Below are 17,055 nucleotides of genomic sequence, written 5' to 3' on the forward strand. Positions count from 1 at the left end.
AGGAAAATGACTATCACAGTAGTGCTGAGACAAAACGAAATTTTTAAAAAAATAACAAAAATGCTAAATTTTGAATTAAATTATAATATTTGGAATTACATCATAGGAAACTAAACAAAATTTACATTGGAAACATTTTAGTTGCTCACTTCTAAGTGAGCTTAGATGGGACCGACGTAATCATTTTTCAAATTATGAAATTTGAAGGCAACAAAATCAGCAATTTAGATTCAGTGGAAATACATTTGTTACCTTTTTAACTTTTGTGTGAGGAATTTTAATCTAAAATCAAAAAAATGAAAGTTGAATTTATTATTATTATTATTATTATTGCTCATGATGCATTTGTGTATGATCCTTTTAGTAAGGCACTAAGTTTTGGTTTGATGGTAGCTCATTATTTTCTCACTTCCTCTCCATGCAAATATATTTATTTATGTCTAGATCTCATCAAATACTGCTTTTATACTCATAGGCTCCGTTTAGTTGGGGGATAAGCCGGGATAACGAAAGTTATACCCGCTATTCCGCCAAACGGGATGAAATTTGGTCGGGATATTTTATTCCAGTCAAACCTTGCTATTTCCGGTTATCCCAGAATAGCAAGGGATTTGCTATTCCACCATTTTAGTGGAATAGCACTATTCCAATACTTAATTTCAAACTTAATTAAAATTATAAATTGAATTAAAACTAAATTATATAAATATAATATGTTATATATTATAATACATTATTTTTATTATAAAATTATTAATTGTACTATATTAATAATTATTATTTATATTTAAATATTATAATAAAATTTATAGTAAATTATATTTAAATATTATAATAAATTATTTTTATTAAATTTAAGTTTAAGTAGAATTTTAAAAAAATTTATAAATTTATTATAATAAACTGTTTTTATTAATTGTTCCCACCCCTATTCTTATTTTTAAAATTAAAAAATTAAAAAATTAAAATTTTAAAATTTATAATTTATAATCTCAAAATTAAAGTTTATAACTTAAAATTTAAATTCAATGATTTTTAAAATTTATGAATTCTCATAAATTCATTGATTTCAATATTTTTTTTCTAAACCGAAAGATTGTTTCTCGAAACGAATTTTCTTGTACTTGAAGCTCACGATCTCTATTTCATGTTTTTTACATGAATTATATTTTACAATATTGCAGCTCCTCTTTCAATGCATAATATCGTTCATTAAATTATTCACTTTAGGAATACATCCCCAATATTTTTCATCATAGTTGACACTCACTTGCAAAAAATAAATACGCAAGTACATTTAAAACAAAAATATTTTAATATTTTAAATATTTTTGTAACTGAAAATACTATTACGTGCTTATTAAATTCTTTCAGTATTTACTGAAAAATATTGTGCTGTTTGTTAGGTTTGATTTATTTGACTCGCTAAATTTCACTTTGAAAGTTTAGGACAAACAAATAAAAAATTAAAAAAGGCCAACAAAAGAAAAAAGACCAAAAAAAGGGAAAAAAAAAAATCACGTGAGTTCCACGTGATTCACGGGGCTTTTCTGAATTTAGCACAAAGTGCCATGGGCAATTACGTCATTTAGAGTACAACGCTACGCGCGGATATAAAGGGCGAGAGCTCGAGAGTTGTTAGGGTTTTTTCGCCGTCGTCCTCCTCCTCCGTCCTCGCCTTAGGGTCTTTGCGAGAGCGAGCGATCGCCAGAGAGAGAGAGAGAGAGAGAGNTTAAAATTTTAAAATTTATAATTTATAATCTCAAAATTAAAGTTTATAACTTTAAATTTAAATTCAATGATTTTTAAAATTTATGAATTCTCATAAATTCATTGATTTCAATATTTTTTTTCTAAACCGAAAGATTGTTTCTCGAAACGAATTTTCTTGTACTTGAAGCTCACATTCTCTATTTCATATTTTTTACATGAATTATATTTTACAATATTCCAACTTCTCTTCCGGTGCATAATATCGTTCATTAAATTATTCACTTTAGGAATACATCCCCAATATTTTTCATCATAGTTGACACTCACTTGCAAAAAATAAATACGCAAGTACATTTAAAACAAAAATATTTTAATATTTTAAATATTTTTGTAACTGAAAATACTATTACGTGCTTATTAAATTCTTTCAGTATTTACTGAAAAATATTGTGCTGTTTGTTAGGTTTGATTTATTTGACTCGCTAAATTTCACTTTGAAAGTTTAGGACAAACAAATAAAAAATTAAAAAAGGCCAACAAAAGAAAAAAGACCAAAAAAAGGGAAAAAAAAAAATCACGTGAGTTCCACGTGATTCACGGGGCTTTTCTGAATTTAGCACAAAGTGCCATGGGCAATTACGTCATTTAGAGTACAACGCTACGCGCGGATATAAAGGGCGAGAGCTCGAGAGTTGTTAGGGTTTTTTCGCCGTCGTCCTCCTCCTCCGTCCTCGCCTTAGGGTCTTTGCGAGAGCGAGCGATCGCCAGAGAGAGAGAGAGAGAGAGAGAGGGTTTCGCCATGGGCGTGTTCACGTTCGTTTGCAGGAGCTCCGGGGGCGAGTGGAGCGCGAAGCAGCTCTCCGGCGACCTCGAGGCCTCCGCCGCCACCCCCTACGAGCTCCAGCGCCGCCTCGTCCAAGCCGCCGCCGCCGCAGACTCCTCCGGCGGCGTCCAATCATCCTTCTCCCTCGTCACCCCCTCCTCCGCCGTGTTCCAGGTATAATCGACTCCGTAGCGTACATCTCTCTCTATTCGTTCACCGATCCGATCTAGGGTTAGATCCGTGTAGTTCTTTGATGTAGATTTGGGTTTTTTTTTTTTTGTTTTTAGTTTACTTTCATATTGCGGGGGATTGATGGTTAAGAATGCACCAGAATATACACAATTCCTCTTTTATGTCCGCTAGCGTGAAGCATGCTTTTTTACTGAACTTGCAAGATACAAACTTCTTAGGGGCAACTGCATGTTGTTCTTGGTGATGTGATTGATTTTTTTATTTTTTTCCAATCATGTTATGTTTAGTGAACTTGTTTGTGTAGTTGTTCTTATTTTGCAGCATTTAAATGTTGCTATTGGTGCTCCTAATAGTCCTATATTTCAAATTTCGAGGTTGTTTGATGCAATTCGACAAGTTATTGCTTGAATCCGGGAACTTGGGGGGTACATTACCAATTAATGTGGCTGGATCAAGGCATGATCTTTTTCCAGCATAGTTATATTCCAGTAGCAAATTTTTTATAGACCTTACTATTATTTTGTTTGATTGTGTATTTTACTTGATCTGTTAAACTTCTGTATGAATGAGGGGGACACTTTGGGTACATTACCGAGTAATGTGTTCGGTAAATTCCTTTAGAATTGGAACAGTCGACTTTAGTTGCATTCTCTAATGATACCATATTTTTCTTCTGTTATATTTACAGTGTAATTTTAAATGGTCAATGAAATACCATCTAGCTGCCTACCTTTTAAGTTTTGCTTATTTAGTTAGATTGAGCTTGCTGTGTGTGTGTTAGCTTTTATTATTTTGGCGAGAAGGGAAATTGATTATGTTCTCCAATCAGCACATTTCTTCGAAGGTTCTATGCTTAAGTAACCAAGCAAAATATGCAAAGATTACTCATACCGCTGCGAAGTTAGTGTTTGTGTTTGCACCTTGATGGGGCATGCGCGCAAATAATCAAGGCTTGCAAGCATATGCATGCAAATGCCAACATTGCAGTGGTATTTGTGCAATTTGTTTATCTGCAGGAGTCTATATATTATTGGCAAAGAGACCCTGTTTCTTTTGATGTTTTTTTTTTTTTTTTTTTTTTTTTTACTTCCTTTCCTGAACAGAGAAGGTGTAGTTGAATGTGTTAGGGTGTTTTATTGCCCAAGGATGATCTTCTCATCTGAGCCTTGAATTCATTTTGCAGGTCGTAATTGGCGGAGGCGGTGGTGGGGCATTTATCGGGGGCGGTGCTGCCTCGGCCGGCGGCGCAGCCACCGCAGGTGGTGGAGCAGCAGCTCCCGAAGCGCCTCCCGCTGAGGAGAAGAAGGAAGAGAAAGAAGAGAGCGACGAGGATATGGGCTTCTCTCTCTTCGACTAGACACACTGAAGGACCTCGCCCCTCAAGTCAAGCAGTTTTTGAGTTGCTTTTCTTTATGTTTATGAACTTAAGTGAGATGGAATCTTTTACGCAGGCATGCAGTTCTTCCTAAGAACAATTCGAGTGAAATATCCTGTTTATTTTTGTAGTTTGATTGGGCACTTGTACTCTGGTTATATATTATTCTCTATTATATGTCTTTTCTTTTAATACCTCGACGCAGTCTTGCTTCTTTTTACTGAATACCTCCTTATTCATAGAACTTGCTTTGGACACCTCATACATGCTACATTTTATATGTTGTCTAAATGTGCCTGTTTGATGCTCTTAAGAGGATCCCAAAAATTTTTAAGTGCTTAAGAGCTTTCCTATTATGTTTTAAAATGGCGGTTGAAACTATTACTGGAGAAGCAAGAGGATGTACAGCGTGTGCGAATGTTTTTCTGTTGGTTATTGATTTCTACCACTATTTCAAAGTATCAAGGAGTAAGAAAGGAACAGTAAAACACTTGCAAATTTTTTTATTCATCTTCTAAATCATTACTCTCGTCAATTTTTTGTTTTAGGTTTTGATCTTCATTTTTTTTAGCTCAGAAGGGTATTTTTGATTTTGATGGTGATTTGGATGATGAAGGTCGAAGTAAGATATGAGATGAATGATTCATAGAGTGCAGCAAACAAGAGCACTGAAGTGCGATCAATTTAAGAAGGATGGAACAAACTCTAGAGATGGATTGTTAGAATTGAATCTATTAAGATGAAAGTGAACACCGGATTTATAATTAACCATCAAAAACCCAAAAAAATACAACTAAAATGTTATTACAGTTTACCACGTAGCAATTCTCAATCCGCAAAGGCATTGAGTCACAAATAATTTGAGTTTGATGAACTGAAAACACACAAGAAGGTCGAAGGAAAAGTATATGCATTAGATCAAGAACCTTTAAAATTTAAATAATCTAAAATAAAAAGTTTTACGTTAATGGGTCATCAAAGCCCGAGTGCGAGTGGATCGGGCCTATTCTAACGGAAAAATTAACACTGTTGGGCCGTGCCCGAATTGCCAAAACCCGGACCGGGCTCGCCAGAGATGGACGGTTGAGATTTGCCGCCATAGAGTCGGTGTAACACATTGTGGTTTGTATAGATTAACGGCTGTGATTCGAGCTTGGAACTGCCTTAAAAATCACCAAAGGTAGATAATTCGTGTATATTTATTTGTTTACTAATAAGTCGATGCGTCCGATCCATTTCCTTCGACTCTCTCTCATCCGATCAATTATCGGGCCTCTCTCCAAAACCCTAGCGAAGGAAAAGGTGCCTCTCTCTCTCTCTCTCTCTCTCTCTCTCTTCCCGATTGGAAACCCTAGTTTCTGAGTTCGATCTCGCGTCTCTATTTGCAACCCTAGTTTTTCCCTTCTCTAGGGATTGAATTCGATTTCCTGAAAATTTTCGAGGGTTAGGGTTTCTGGCGATGGACCTGGACGCGGAGATCGCGAAGGCGCAGGAGGAGCGGAAGAAGATGGAGGAGGTGACCTTCACCTCCCTCACCTTCGACGCCGACCTCTACGGCGGCGCCGGCTCCGACCGTTTCGAGGGCTACGAGCGCTCCATCGCCGTCACCGAGGAAGACGACGACGCCGCCGCCGACGACGGCTCCGGCGGCCGCGACCTCGCCCGCCGCATGGCCTCCTTCACCGGCCCCAAGTCCCTCCACGACGTCCCCCGCGGAGCCGGCGCCGGCGCCGACGCCGACGCCGAGGACGACTCTGGGTTCAAAAAGCCGCAGCGGATCATCGACCGCGAGGACGACTACCGCAGGCGCCGGCTCCAGCGGATCATCTCCCCGGACCGCAACGACCCCTTCGCCTCCGGCGAGGCGACGCCGGACCCCTCCGTGCGGACCTACGCCGACGTCATGCGCGAGCAGGCCCTGCAGCGCCAGAAGGAGGAGGTGTTGAGGGAGATCGCTAAGAAGAAGGAGGAGGAGAAGGAGAAGGCCAAGGCTGCCCCCGCTGCCGCTGAACCGGCCCCCGCTGCTGCGCAGAAGAGGCGGAACCGGTGGGACCAGTCTCAGGATTCGGCGGCTGAATCCACCGGTGCGAAGAAGGCGAAAACAAGCTCGGATTGGGACGCACCGGATGCGACCCCCGGTATAGGCCGGTGGGACGCAACTCCTACTCCCGGAAGGGTTTCTGATGCAACCCCCTCTGTCAGAAGAAACAGGTGGGATGAAACCCCGACGCCTGGTCGATTGGCTGATGCCGACGCCACGCCTGCTGGCGCAGGCGCGACGCCCGCTGGGATGACCTGGGATGCTACCCCAAAGCTCTCCGGCCTCGCGACGCCCACCCCGAAACGCCAGAGATCGCGGTGGGATGAGACTCCCGCCACCATGGGAAGTGCCACCCCGTCCGCCGCCGCCGCAACGCCTGCGGCTGCTGCGTTCACTCCTGGTGTAACCCCTATTGGCGGGGTTGATCTCGCCACTCCAACACCTAATGCGATCAACCTCCGGGGCCCGATGACTCCAGAGCAATACAACCTTCTTCGGTGGGAGCGGGATATTGAGGAGCGGAACCGCCCGCTTACGGACGAAGAGCTCGACGCCATGTTCCCGCAGGAAGGATACAAAATTCTCGATCCCCCTGCGTCTTATGTTCCTATTAGAACCCCGGCTCGGAAGCTACTGGCCACTCCTACCCCTATGGGCACACCTCTTTATTCTATACCCGAAGAGAACCGTGGGCAGCAGTTTGATGTTCCGAAGGAGGCCCCAGGCGGGCTGCCGTTCATGAAGCCGGAGGATTACCAGTACTTTGGGTCGTTACTGAACGAGGAGGAGGAGGAGCAGCTCTCGCCGGAGGAGCAGAAGGAGAGGAAGATCATGAAGCTTTTGCTAAAGGTTAAGAACGGGACTCCGCCACAGAGGAAGACCGCTCTGAGGCAGTTAACGGACAAGGCCCGCGAATTTGGTGCCGGCCCGCTATTCAACAAGATTCTCCCTTTGCTCATGCAGCCAACTCTCGAGGACCAAGAGCGCCACCTTCTTGTTAAGGTCATTGATAGAGTGCTTTATAAGCTCGATGAGCTTGTAAGGCCATTCGTGCATAAGATCCTTGTGGTCATCGAGCCCCTTCTGATTGATGAAGATTACTATGCTCGCGTGGAAGGCCGGGAGATCATCTCTAATCTTAGCAAAGCAGCTGGTCTTGCCACGATGATTGCTGCGATGAGGCCGGATATTGATAACATTGATGAGTACGTGAGGAACACTACTGCAAGGGCTTTTAGTGTGGTGGCTTCTGCTCTGGGTATTCCCGCACTTTTACCCTTTCTGAAAGCCGTTTGTCAGAGTAAGAAGTCCTGGCAAGCACGGCACACAGGTATTAAGATTGTCCAGCAGATTGCTATCCTTATGGGATGTGCTGTACTTCCTCATCTAAGGTCTCTTGTCGAGATTATAGAACATGGTTTAAGTGATGAGAATCAGAAGGTAAGAACCATTACTGCCCTCTCTCTTGCTGCGCTGGCTGAAGCTGCTGCGCCTTATGGGATCGAGAGCTTTGATTCGGTGCTGAAGCCTCTTTGGAAGGGTATCAGATCTCATCGCGGGAAAGTTCTTGCTGCTTTCCTTAAAGCAATTGGTTTCATTATCCCTCTTATGGATGCTGTGTACGCGAGCTACTACACAAAGGAAGTCATGGTTATACTGATCCGAGAGTTTCAGTCGCCGGACGAGGAAATGAAGAAGATTGTGTTGAAGGTCGTGAAGCAATGCGTGAGTACGGAGGGTGTTGAGCCTGATTATATAAGAAATGATATTCTTCCCGAGTTCTTTAAGCACTTCTGGATCAGGAAAATGGCATTGGATCGTAGGAACTACAGGCAGCTTGTTGACACGACTGTAGAAATAGCGAATAAGGTTGGAGTTGCTGATATCGTTGGGAGGATTGTAGAGGATCTTAAGGACGAAAGCGAGCCGTACAGGAGAATGGTGATGGAGACTATTGAGAAGGTGGTGGCTAACTTGGGTGCTTCTGATATCGATTCTCGGTTGGAAGAGCTGCTTATTGATGGGATTTTATATGCTTTCCAAGAGCAGACGAGTGATGATGCGAATGTTATGCTTAATGGGTTTGGTGCGGTGGTTAATGCTCTTGGTCAGAGGGTGAAACCTTACCTTCCTCAGATATGTGGTACCATAAAATGGCGGCTGAACAATAAGAGCGCCAAAGTTAGACAGCAAGCAGCTGATCTCATTTCAAGGATAGCCATCGTTATGAAACAGTGCCAGGAAGAGCAGTTGATGGGCCACTTGGGTGTTGTTTTGTACGAGTACTTGGGAGAAGAGTATCCTGAGGTCTTGGGTTCGATCTTGGGTGCATTAAAAGCTATTGTCAATGTTATTGGTATGACTAAAATGACACCCCCAATCAAGGATTTGCTTCCGCGCTTGACTCCTATATTGAAGAATAGACATGAAAAAGTTCAAGAGAACTGTATAGATCTAGTGGGTAGGATTGCTGACCGTGGAGCTGAATTCGTCCCTGCAAGGGAATGGATGAGGATTTGCTTTGAGCTTCTTGAAATGTTGAAGGCTCACAAGAAAGGGATCAGGAGAGCTACTGTGAACACTTTTGGCTATATTGCAAAGGCCATTGGGCCGCAAGATGTCTTAGCTACTCTTTTGAATAACTTGAAGGTGCAAGAGCGCCAGAACCGTGTCTGTACTACCGTTGCTATCGCCATAGTTGCGGAAACTTGCTCCCCATTTACAGTTTTGCCTGCCCTCATGAATGAGTATCGTGTGCCTGAGCTTAATGTACAGAATGGAGTTCTAAAGTCCCTTTCCTTCCTTTTCGAGTACATAGGAGAGATGGGCAAGGATTATATCTATGCTGTGACACCGTTGCTTGAAGATGCTTTGATGGACAGAGACTTGGTTCACAGGCAGACTGCTGCTTCTGCTGTCAAGCACATGGCTTTAGGTGTTGCTGGGTTAGGCTGTGAGGATGCATTGGTTCATCTGCTTAACTATGTTTGGCCGAACATTTTTGAGACCTCTCCTCATGTTATTAATGCTGTGATGGAAGCTATAGAGGGGATGAGGGTTGCTTTAGGGGCAGCTGTTATTCTGAATTATTGCCTTCAGGGTCTTTTCCACCCAGCGAGGAAAGTTCGGGAGGTGTATTGGAAGATCTACAATTCTCTGTACATTGGAGGTCAGGATGCGTTAGTTGCTGCTTATCCTGCTTTGGAGGATGATGACAGTAATATCTACAGCCGCCCGGAGCTAATGATGTTTATCTGAGTTATAGACGTAAGGCTCTTATTGCTGCTCTTAACATTTGATACTAATTGCATGTTTCTTACGGCTTCTGGTAGTTCTTGCTTTTCTCATACTTGATAGGATTTAATTTGCTGTATTTTATGTTTTCTTTATATTTTGTCTATTGGATGGTGCTCGCTGGACATCATCATGTACTTCTGTATTATTTGCTATCTATTGTGTACTTTTGGATTGGTTTTTTGCGTTCTTTATTGTTAACTGACTGATCTGATATATATGTCTTTTAGTAATGTATTTCGTAGTGCTTTTGATTTTTCGGTTATTTGCTTGCTTTTTAGTTCAGTCAGTGATTTGATATCATATATTATTATTTTCAGTAATTTGATTGACGGACGTTACAAAAAAGCAGCTTGGCGGGCAAATGGATGCAGTGAATTGTTGAAGCATGTTTCATTTTTCCAAATGAAAGAAAGTTTGGGTCTCTATTTACGTTCAACTAAAAGTGAAGAGACTCCTTCTAATTTCCTTTTTTTCCCTTGCATGATTTGTAAAGGTATCATTTGATGTGACAGTTGAGGCTCGAGCTATGGAAACAGACCCTCTTTGTAATGTGGTAAGGAGACTTTCACACCGTGTCGTCCCTTGACCCGTATCTACAGGAGTTTGGGTAAGGGTCTATACCTTTCTCTGCGTCCTCTTTTGTGTGCCATATCATGCAACATGTTTTGCTTCTATGATGTGCTTATGCTGTGTTCTAATTCGATTACTGTTTCAGTTGTATTATTATTTAGGAGGGTATGGCGTATACAATTATTTCAGGACTGGTAGTTGACTATGCTTCGAAAAATTGTGATCTCTCCTCGGTTAAATTGGGAATGTGTACATTTGGCTGTTGAAGTGAGGTTCCAGTGTTGCAACATCTATGACACTCCGGAATCATTTGGTGCCCTTTGGTTTTCAGGTGTTGCAAACCAAAATTGGTAGTTTATTCTCGGTTGTTATGATCTGATGAGACCTTGATTATTTAATTGCAACAACCACGACCTTCTTCATTATCTTCTTTTTTAAGGTTTTTGTAAAATACATGACGGAAATCAAGCAGTCTAAGCACACTGTTCGTCTTATCATCTTGGGTAAAATATTTGACGCAAAATTTTAGGGAGATAATTTTGATATGCAATAATTAAGCCCGAGTCTTTTGATGATTTTGGAGGCTAACTGGATAGAATTAGAAGCTCGAATAAGCAGAAGTAACAGCATGGCAGGACTAGCGACCTTTTGTTACCCTAGGAAAACATAAGCTCCCGAGTAAGATAAATATTTGACATGGCTAGCTATTCCTGCTGATATACTTGAGTATATAATGTATAGGGTGTCTGTGTCAGTGCCCTCGATGGGGTCGAGTCGAGCTACAGCTGAAGCATGGAAGTTGTTCTTTTTTGCTACTGCTGGGCCGAGTCCAAGTTCCCTACTCTTTGGCTGATAAATTTATTCGAGTTGTAAAGTGGTCTCCTTAAATGTGATTGTTGGTTACTGTAGTATTTTTATTTTTATTTTTTGGTTTTTAACCATAGAAGGTTGTGCAGGAGAACTTGTGGTGTGTGAAAGAAGGATCTGCAGTCTCTTTAAACAATTTGTAGGCCTGCTTTTCTCCCCACCCTTTTATATTAGCAATGTCTTAGCAGAACTTGCTTTGCTGCTTTGTTTTGCTCTGGAATCATTTAATTGATCTTCTTGTTCTAATCTCAAGGGAATTATAATGATTTTCCCTTCTCCATTTTCTCTGTGTTTTGCCAGAGTCGTTAAATACTGACTCAAGAAAAATTTACCTCTCTTTCCAGGTTTAGCGCGGCATGTAGTACTTGTACTGTGAAACTCTGCAGCTTAGTACGAGAATGGTTGTATGAAAAATGTCACATGTACGTCTATGCATAGGTGTAAATATTACATCCTTGGCATTGTATTATCTGAATTGTCATCTTTTAATCATGGGGATCTCGCTTGGGGGTCTCAATGAAGTTATACTTTTTTGAGAGATAGTATGATATTTAATGTTTTGGCACCCTTGTCCTTCTGTACTGTAGGTCGTTTGCTATCTCATCTTTTCAATTGATCCTTTTCAATTGAATCACTCTGGGTTTTCAATGGAACCATCAAGCTCTATATATTTTAAATTCTTTTTTAGAAAAAGAAATCTCTGCTCTGGAGCCATTACGCGCCTACTATATTTCAGAAAACTGAGACCTGAGAGAGTACTGGTCCTCTAATGCTTGATTGCTTTGCGGTCTAGTCCATTCTCTCTCTCTCTCTCTCTCTCTCTCTCTCTCTCTGGTAAATGAGAAGCTTTTCTCTGTACGTTCAATCAAAAAGCTTCTCAGTGCAAGCGAGTATAATAATATTTCTTTTGAAAATACTATTTTTTTGCAAAATCATCGATTTATCTTTCATTCGATTGTCTCTTTCTAGGATCTTATTGATGTAGAAGATGTTATTTATTTATTTATTTATTTATTTTACTAGTAAACGGGCGAAAAAGGGACAAACGAGGCGGCCGATGATTCCCAAGCCTTATTGAGAGCCATTTGGGGTCCAATCAGTAAACAATATTCCCCATGCTATATTCTTGGTTCTTAGCTTCCATCGATTCCCCTTAAACAATTCTTTTTCTCTTTTCTTTTTGTCTCTGTGTTTCAGTGGGTGGGTGCATATTCATTAAAATCGACGAATTCTTTCTAGTAATCTTCTGAATATATTGAAATTTCTCACTTAGCCAAATGAAATAACTTATGTCCAAATTAATAAAATCAACAAGGCGTCTATACGATATATGAGAAATAAAAATGAAAAAGAGAGAGAGAGAGAGAGAGAGAGAGAGAGAGAGAGAGAGAGAGAGAGAGAGAGACAACAAATCGGATGGTCTGTTTCGAAGTACAAAAACTTGAAAGGACCTCGATACATGTTCTTTTCCGCTTTAAACACTTCGCTAATATAACACGCTGCATACCGTTAAGTTCGTTATACCTTGCCTTTCACTCTCCTTTGCCCAGAACCTGATGGGCTCCACCACCACCATCACCACCACCACCACCACCTCGTCATCGTCGGAGGAGGAGGAGGAGGTCGCGGCACTCATGGCCTCGCGCTCGGCAGTCCTCTCCGTGCTCCGCTCGGCCACCGACGAGTCCTCGCGGCTCTCCGCCTCGGGCGCCGGCCTCCTTGCCCTCCGCGGCGGGCCCCTCCTCCCCTCCGCCTGCTCCGCCGCCGCTTCCCTCCGCTCCCTCGCCATCTCCGCCCGCTCCCTCCACTCCCGCATCGACCGCGCCCTCGCCCCCTCCCTCCCCCTCCTCCGCTCCTTCGCCCTCGTCGACTCCCTCCACCGCCGCCTCCTCCTCCCCTCCCACTCTCCCTCCCTCCTCCCTTACCTGGACCTCGTCGACCGCCTCGGCCCCGCCGTCGCCGCCACCGCCGACGGCTGCGGCCCCGCCGTCCGCCGTCTCCAGGAGGCCGTCGAGTTCGTCGCCCGCACCAAGGCCGCCGACCGCCCCCGCCGCCGCCGCCTCGTCGCCGCGCACACTGCCCTCGCCGCCATCTACGAGTCCGAGCTCGATGCCATGCGCTTCGAGGGCCCGCTCGACGATGCCCTCGTCCGCCTCCAGGACCGCTACGAGGCCCTCCTCCGCCGCCTCAAGCACCCTCCCCCTCCCTCCCCTGCCACCGCCGACGACCAATCGGACAGCCCGGATCAGATCGAGGACTCCGATCGGGTACAATCGCTGCTGGGATCGGAGGAGGAAGTCGAGGTGCTCCGGCGCATCTCCGAGACCCTCGCCGCCAACGACTGCGTCGATATCTGCATCGACATCTTCATCAAGGTAAGTAAATTTACATATAAAACTGAGCTGCAGTGCAGTGCTTTTAGGAGTGCCAAGGTGTTGATCAACAATCATTGTAACTCAGGTGAGGTATCGGAGGGCGGCGAAGGCGCTGATGCGGCTGAACCCGGCGTACCTGAAGACGTACCCGCCGGAGGAGATTGACGGCATGGAGTGGGAGGCTCTTGAGGCCGCCATCGCCAAGTGGACTTGCCATCTCGAGGCCGCGGTCGTGTCCGTCCTCGCCGCCGAGCGCCAGCTCTGCCGCCGCGCTCTCGGCGGCATCATGGGCGGCGCCGTCTGGCCCGAATGCTTCACGAAGATCTCCGACCGGATCATGGCCGTCTTCTTCCGCTTCGGCGAGGGCGTCGTGCGCGGCGCCAAGGAGCCGCAGCGGCTGTTCAAGCTCCTCGACATGCTCGACGCCCTCGACCGCCTCCGCCCCAGCTTCGACGCTGTGTTCGACGCCGAGGCAGGCGCCGACGACATCCGCACGCGCTACCGCGAGCTCCAGAAGCTCCTCGTCCACGCTGCCGCCCGCGTTCTCTCCGAGCTCGGCCTCCAGATCGAGGGCCAGAGCGACGATGCGCCGTTCCTCGACGTCGCGGTGCCGAAGATCGTGCGCTACGCCATCAACTACCTCAAGTGCCTGGCCGGTGGTGGCTACGCCGCGCTGATGGGGCGTGTGCTGCGAACGGAGCGCGCGTGGAAGGCCGGAGACGCTGCTGGCCCGGAGCCGGACGAGGACAGCCAGCTGCTCAAAGACGTTCTGCTGAACACCCTGGAAGCGCTGCGCCGGAACGTGGAGGCAAGGCGGGGCGCGTATTCTCGTGACAACAATGCCACGGCGGCGGCGGCGGCACATCTGATGGCGATGAACGCGTATTGGTACATGTACATGAGAACGAAGGGGACCGAGCTCGCCAAGCTGGTCGGCGAGGAGGTCATAAAGGAACAGTATAAGACGGCGGCGGAGGAGGCTGCGTGGGCCTACCAGGACGCCACCTGGGGCCCACTAGTCGGAATACTTCAAGCTAAAGAAGAAGAAGCAGCAGCAGCAGCAGAAGAGGTAGGAGAATATCCTAAGAATGCGGCGAGAGAGAAGGCGGAGGCGTTCGTCAGAGGATTAGATGATATGATACAGAAGCATCCTGCAACGGAGCAGAGCATACCGGACGGGGATCTGAGGGAGCAGATAAAGGAGTCGACGACGAGGATGGTGGTGGGGGCTTACGCGGCGTTCCTGCACGCGAACGGCGGGAGGCAGGAGCGGGAGTTCTTGCCGCCGGATTCGATTCGAAGGCTGGTGTGGGAGCTGTTCGACTGCAGGCGCGGAGGCAGCGGCAGTAGTCGCGGGGACGGGAGTTATGTCAAGAAGGCTGCGGTGGCGGCGGCGGCGGAGGACAAGAGAGGAAGAAATTCGAGGAGGAGGGAGAGTAAGGATTGGGGTGGTGAAGCTCAGAACTGATTTTTTTTTTTTTTTTTTTTTTTTGTTTTTTTTCGGCAAATGATAATTTCACAAATGAGACTCTTCTGATTTTCAAAATTTTGTCTTGCACAATAATAAATCGTTGTTTTCTTATGATACGAGATTATTTGGTTTGCGACGTTCTTCTGAATACAAGATGATTTGTCAATAATATAAACTAAAGCTCAAAATGATTTGAATAGTAATCTAGCTTTTTTGTTTTCATAATTAGAGTCCCCTCAATTACATTTTCATCTATGAGTTCTTTGCAATCAATTAGAACTAAAGTAATAGTGTAAAGAGTGATCTATGTTACTTGCTAATATAAGAAATGCTAATATATTTAGAATTGTATAAAAAGATTTTGGATTTTGTACTAAAAGATTTTGGATTTTATATTTTAGTTACTTGCCCATTTTCAATGTTATCTGGTACTATTGATTTTGAGTATCATATGTAAGAAACTTAAAAAGTAAAAAAATAAAAATATGGCCCCTATTAAAACAAGTAGCTAAGTAACCTATCTCTCCTTTTGTTTTCCTTACCTTAGCCAATTTATCTAATTCAAAGTAAGAAAAGTACATATCCTATCTACAATTTGACTTTGAAAAATGAGTGCATATTAATATTCAAAACTTCTCAAAATATGTTAGATGACCTAAATATAGTAGGGGCTCACCTAATAGCAAAAAAGAATAATTGTTTTTCCAATTGAAACATATTAATACATTAGGAAGTTAATGACTATATTTTTTTATAGAAATGAAATTGGAATTTGGGATTTGTGTAATTAATGTTGAAAACAATAAATAAAGTGAAAGGAGAAAGAAAAAGATTGACACATATTTAAAAGGTGACACCAAGTTTTGGAAAATTTCTTTTTCTCAACAAAGGAACAAAAAAAAAAAACCATAGACCACATGCACATTTAAATTCCCAAATATTTTCTAAAAAAAATATTATTAATAAAAAAAAAAGAAGGAGAGCAAGTGAGTTATGGCTTCTAAAAGGGTAAACTTCAAATATCCCCCGTGTGATTTCACACTTTCTTATTTTAGTACCGTGTGGTTTAAAGCGTATCAAGTTAGACCATGTGGTTTCGCACTTTTTTACTTTAATACCCTGTGGTTTAAAGTATATCAAGTTAGTACCATGTGATTTCATTTTTCTTTTTTATTATCTATTTCACTAATTTTTTTCGTTAAATCAGTGGCAAAGTTAAAACTAAAAGATACTAAAGTGAATATTCGATAAACGTAGGTATATCAAGTTAGTACCATGTGACTTCATTTTTCTCTTTTATTATCCATTTTACTATTTTTTTTTTGCTAAATCAGTGATAAAGTTAAAACTAAAGGGTACTAAAGTGAATATTCAATAAACGTAGGTAGGGTATCTGAAGTTTTTTTTATATAATTTAACGAAATATTAACAGAGGAAAAAAAAATCAGTGACAAAGTTAAAACTAAATGGTACTAAAGTAAATATTCAATAAACTTAGATATTAGGGTATCTAAAGTTTTTTATATATAATTAAACGAAATATTAACCGAGAAACCGATGAAAAGAGAAAAATGAAACCACAGAATACTAAATTGATACACTTTAAACCATAGAATACTAAAGTGAAAAAGTGCGAAACCATAGAATACTAGAGATATTTTAAAAATACACAGTACTAAAGTGAAAAAGTTCGAAATGGTTTATAAAGTTTTCCCCTTCTAAAAAAAATCTAAGAGCACGTGTTCTTTTAGCATAGAAAATTTAGTGCCACGTGTCACATTATGGGTCATNCGGCAAATGAGAATTTCACGAATGAGACTCTTCTGATTTTCAAAATTTTGTCTTGCACAATAATAAATCGTTGTTTTCTTATGATACGAGATTATTTGGTTTGCGACGTTCTTCTGAATACAAGATGATTTGTCAATAATATAAACTAAAGCTCAAAATGATTTGAATAGTAATCTAGCTTTTTTGTTTTCATAATTAGAGTCCCCTCAATTACATTTTCATCTATGAGTTCTTTGCAATCAATTAGAACTAAAGTAATAGTGCAAAGAGTGATATATGTTACTTAATATAAGAAATGCTAATATATTTAGAATTGTATAAAAAGATTTTGGATTTTGTACTAAAAGATTTTGGATTTTATATTTTAGTTACTTGCCCATTTTCAATGTTATCTGGTACTTTTGATTTTGAGTATCATATGTAAGAAACTTAAAAAGTAAAAAAATAAAAATATGGTCCCTATTAAAACAAACTAGCTAAGTAACCTATCTCTCCTTTTGTTTCCCTTACCTTAGCCAATTTATCTAATTCAAAGTAAGA

The 17,055-nt window shown here is 42.4% G+C and overlaps 4 protein-coding genes across 11 annotated transcripts; all 4 read left to right on the forward strand.

Annotated features, from left to right (window-relative positions):
- On the forward strand, positions 2,400–4,297 carry LOC109723617 (60S acidic ribosomal protein P3-like). The gene is made up of 2 exons (XM_020252063.1): positions 2,400–2,710; positions 3,912–4,297. Exons 1-2 carry the CDS (start codon positions 2,513–2,515, stop codon positions 4,083–4,085), a joined length of 372 nt encoding a protein of 123 aa, XP_020107652.1. The 5' UTR covers positions 2,400–2,512; the 3' UTR covers positions 4,086–4,297.
- Positions 5,326–11,531, forward strand: LOC109706585 (splicing factor 3B subunit 1). 8 transcript variants are annotated; one of them, XR_002215257.1, is made up of 6 exons: positions 5,326–5,405; positions 5,552–9,411; positions 9,759–9,859; positions 9,954–10,048; positions 10,968–11,017; positions 11,223–11,531. XR_002215257.1 is itself a non-coding variant. In XM_020227521.1 (3 exons), the coding sequence occupies exon 2, from the start codon at positions 5,563–5,565 to the stop codon at positions 9,400–9,402; it is 3,840 nt and encodes a 1,279-aa protein (XP_020083110.1). In that variant the 5' UTR covers positions 5,326–5,405; positions 5,552–5,562; the 3' UTR covers positions 9,403–9,411; positions 9,759–10,216. The 8 variants fall into 8 exon arrangements, 1 of the variants encoding a protein (XP_020083110.1); XR_002215253.1 differs by having other exon boundaries at positions 9,759–10,048; XR_002215256.1 differs by lacking the exon at positions 10,968–11,017.
- Positions 12,436–13,421, forward strand: LOC109706802 (vegetative cell wall protein gp1-like; the record flags this gene model as incomplete). Its single annotated transcript, XM_020227801.1, has 2 exons — positions 12,436–13,253; positions 13,339–13,421. Coding segments are annotated over 2 exons (822 nt in total), but the record flags the coding sequence as incomplete, so codon positions are not given.
- LOC109706586 (exocyst complex component EXO70A1-like) lies at positions 13,297–14,730 on the forward strand. Its single transcript, XM_020227522.1, has one exon. It carries the CDS (start codon positions 13,369–13,371, stop codon positions 14,719–14,721), a length of 1,353 nt encoding a protein of 450 aa, XP_020083111.1. The 5' UTR covers positions 13,297–13,368; the 3' UTR covers positions 14,722–14,730.

The sequence above is a fragment of the Ananas comosus genome, linkage group 2 (assembly GCF_001540865.1).
Source record: "Ananas comosus cultivar F153 linkage group 2, ASM154086v1, whole genome shotgun sequence".
Taxonomy (NCBI): Eukaryota; Viridiplantae; Streptophyta; class Magnoliopsida; order Poales; family Bromeliaceae; genus Ananas; species Ananas comosus.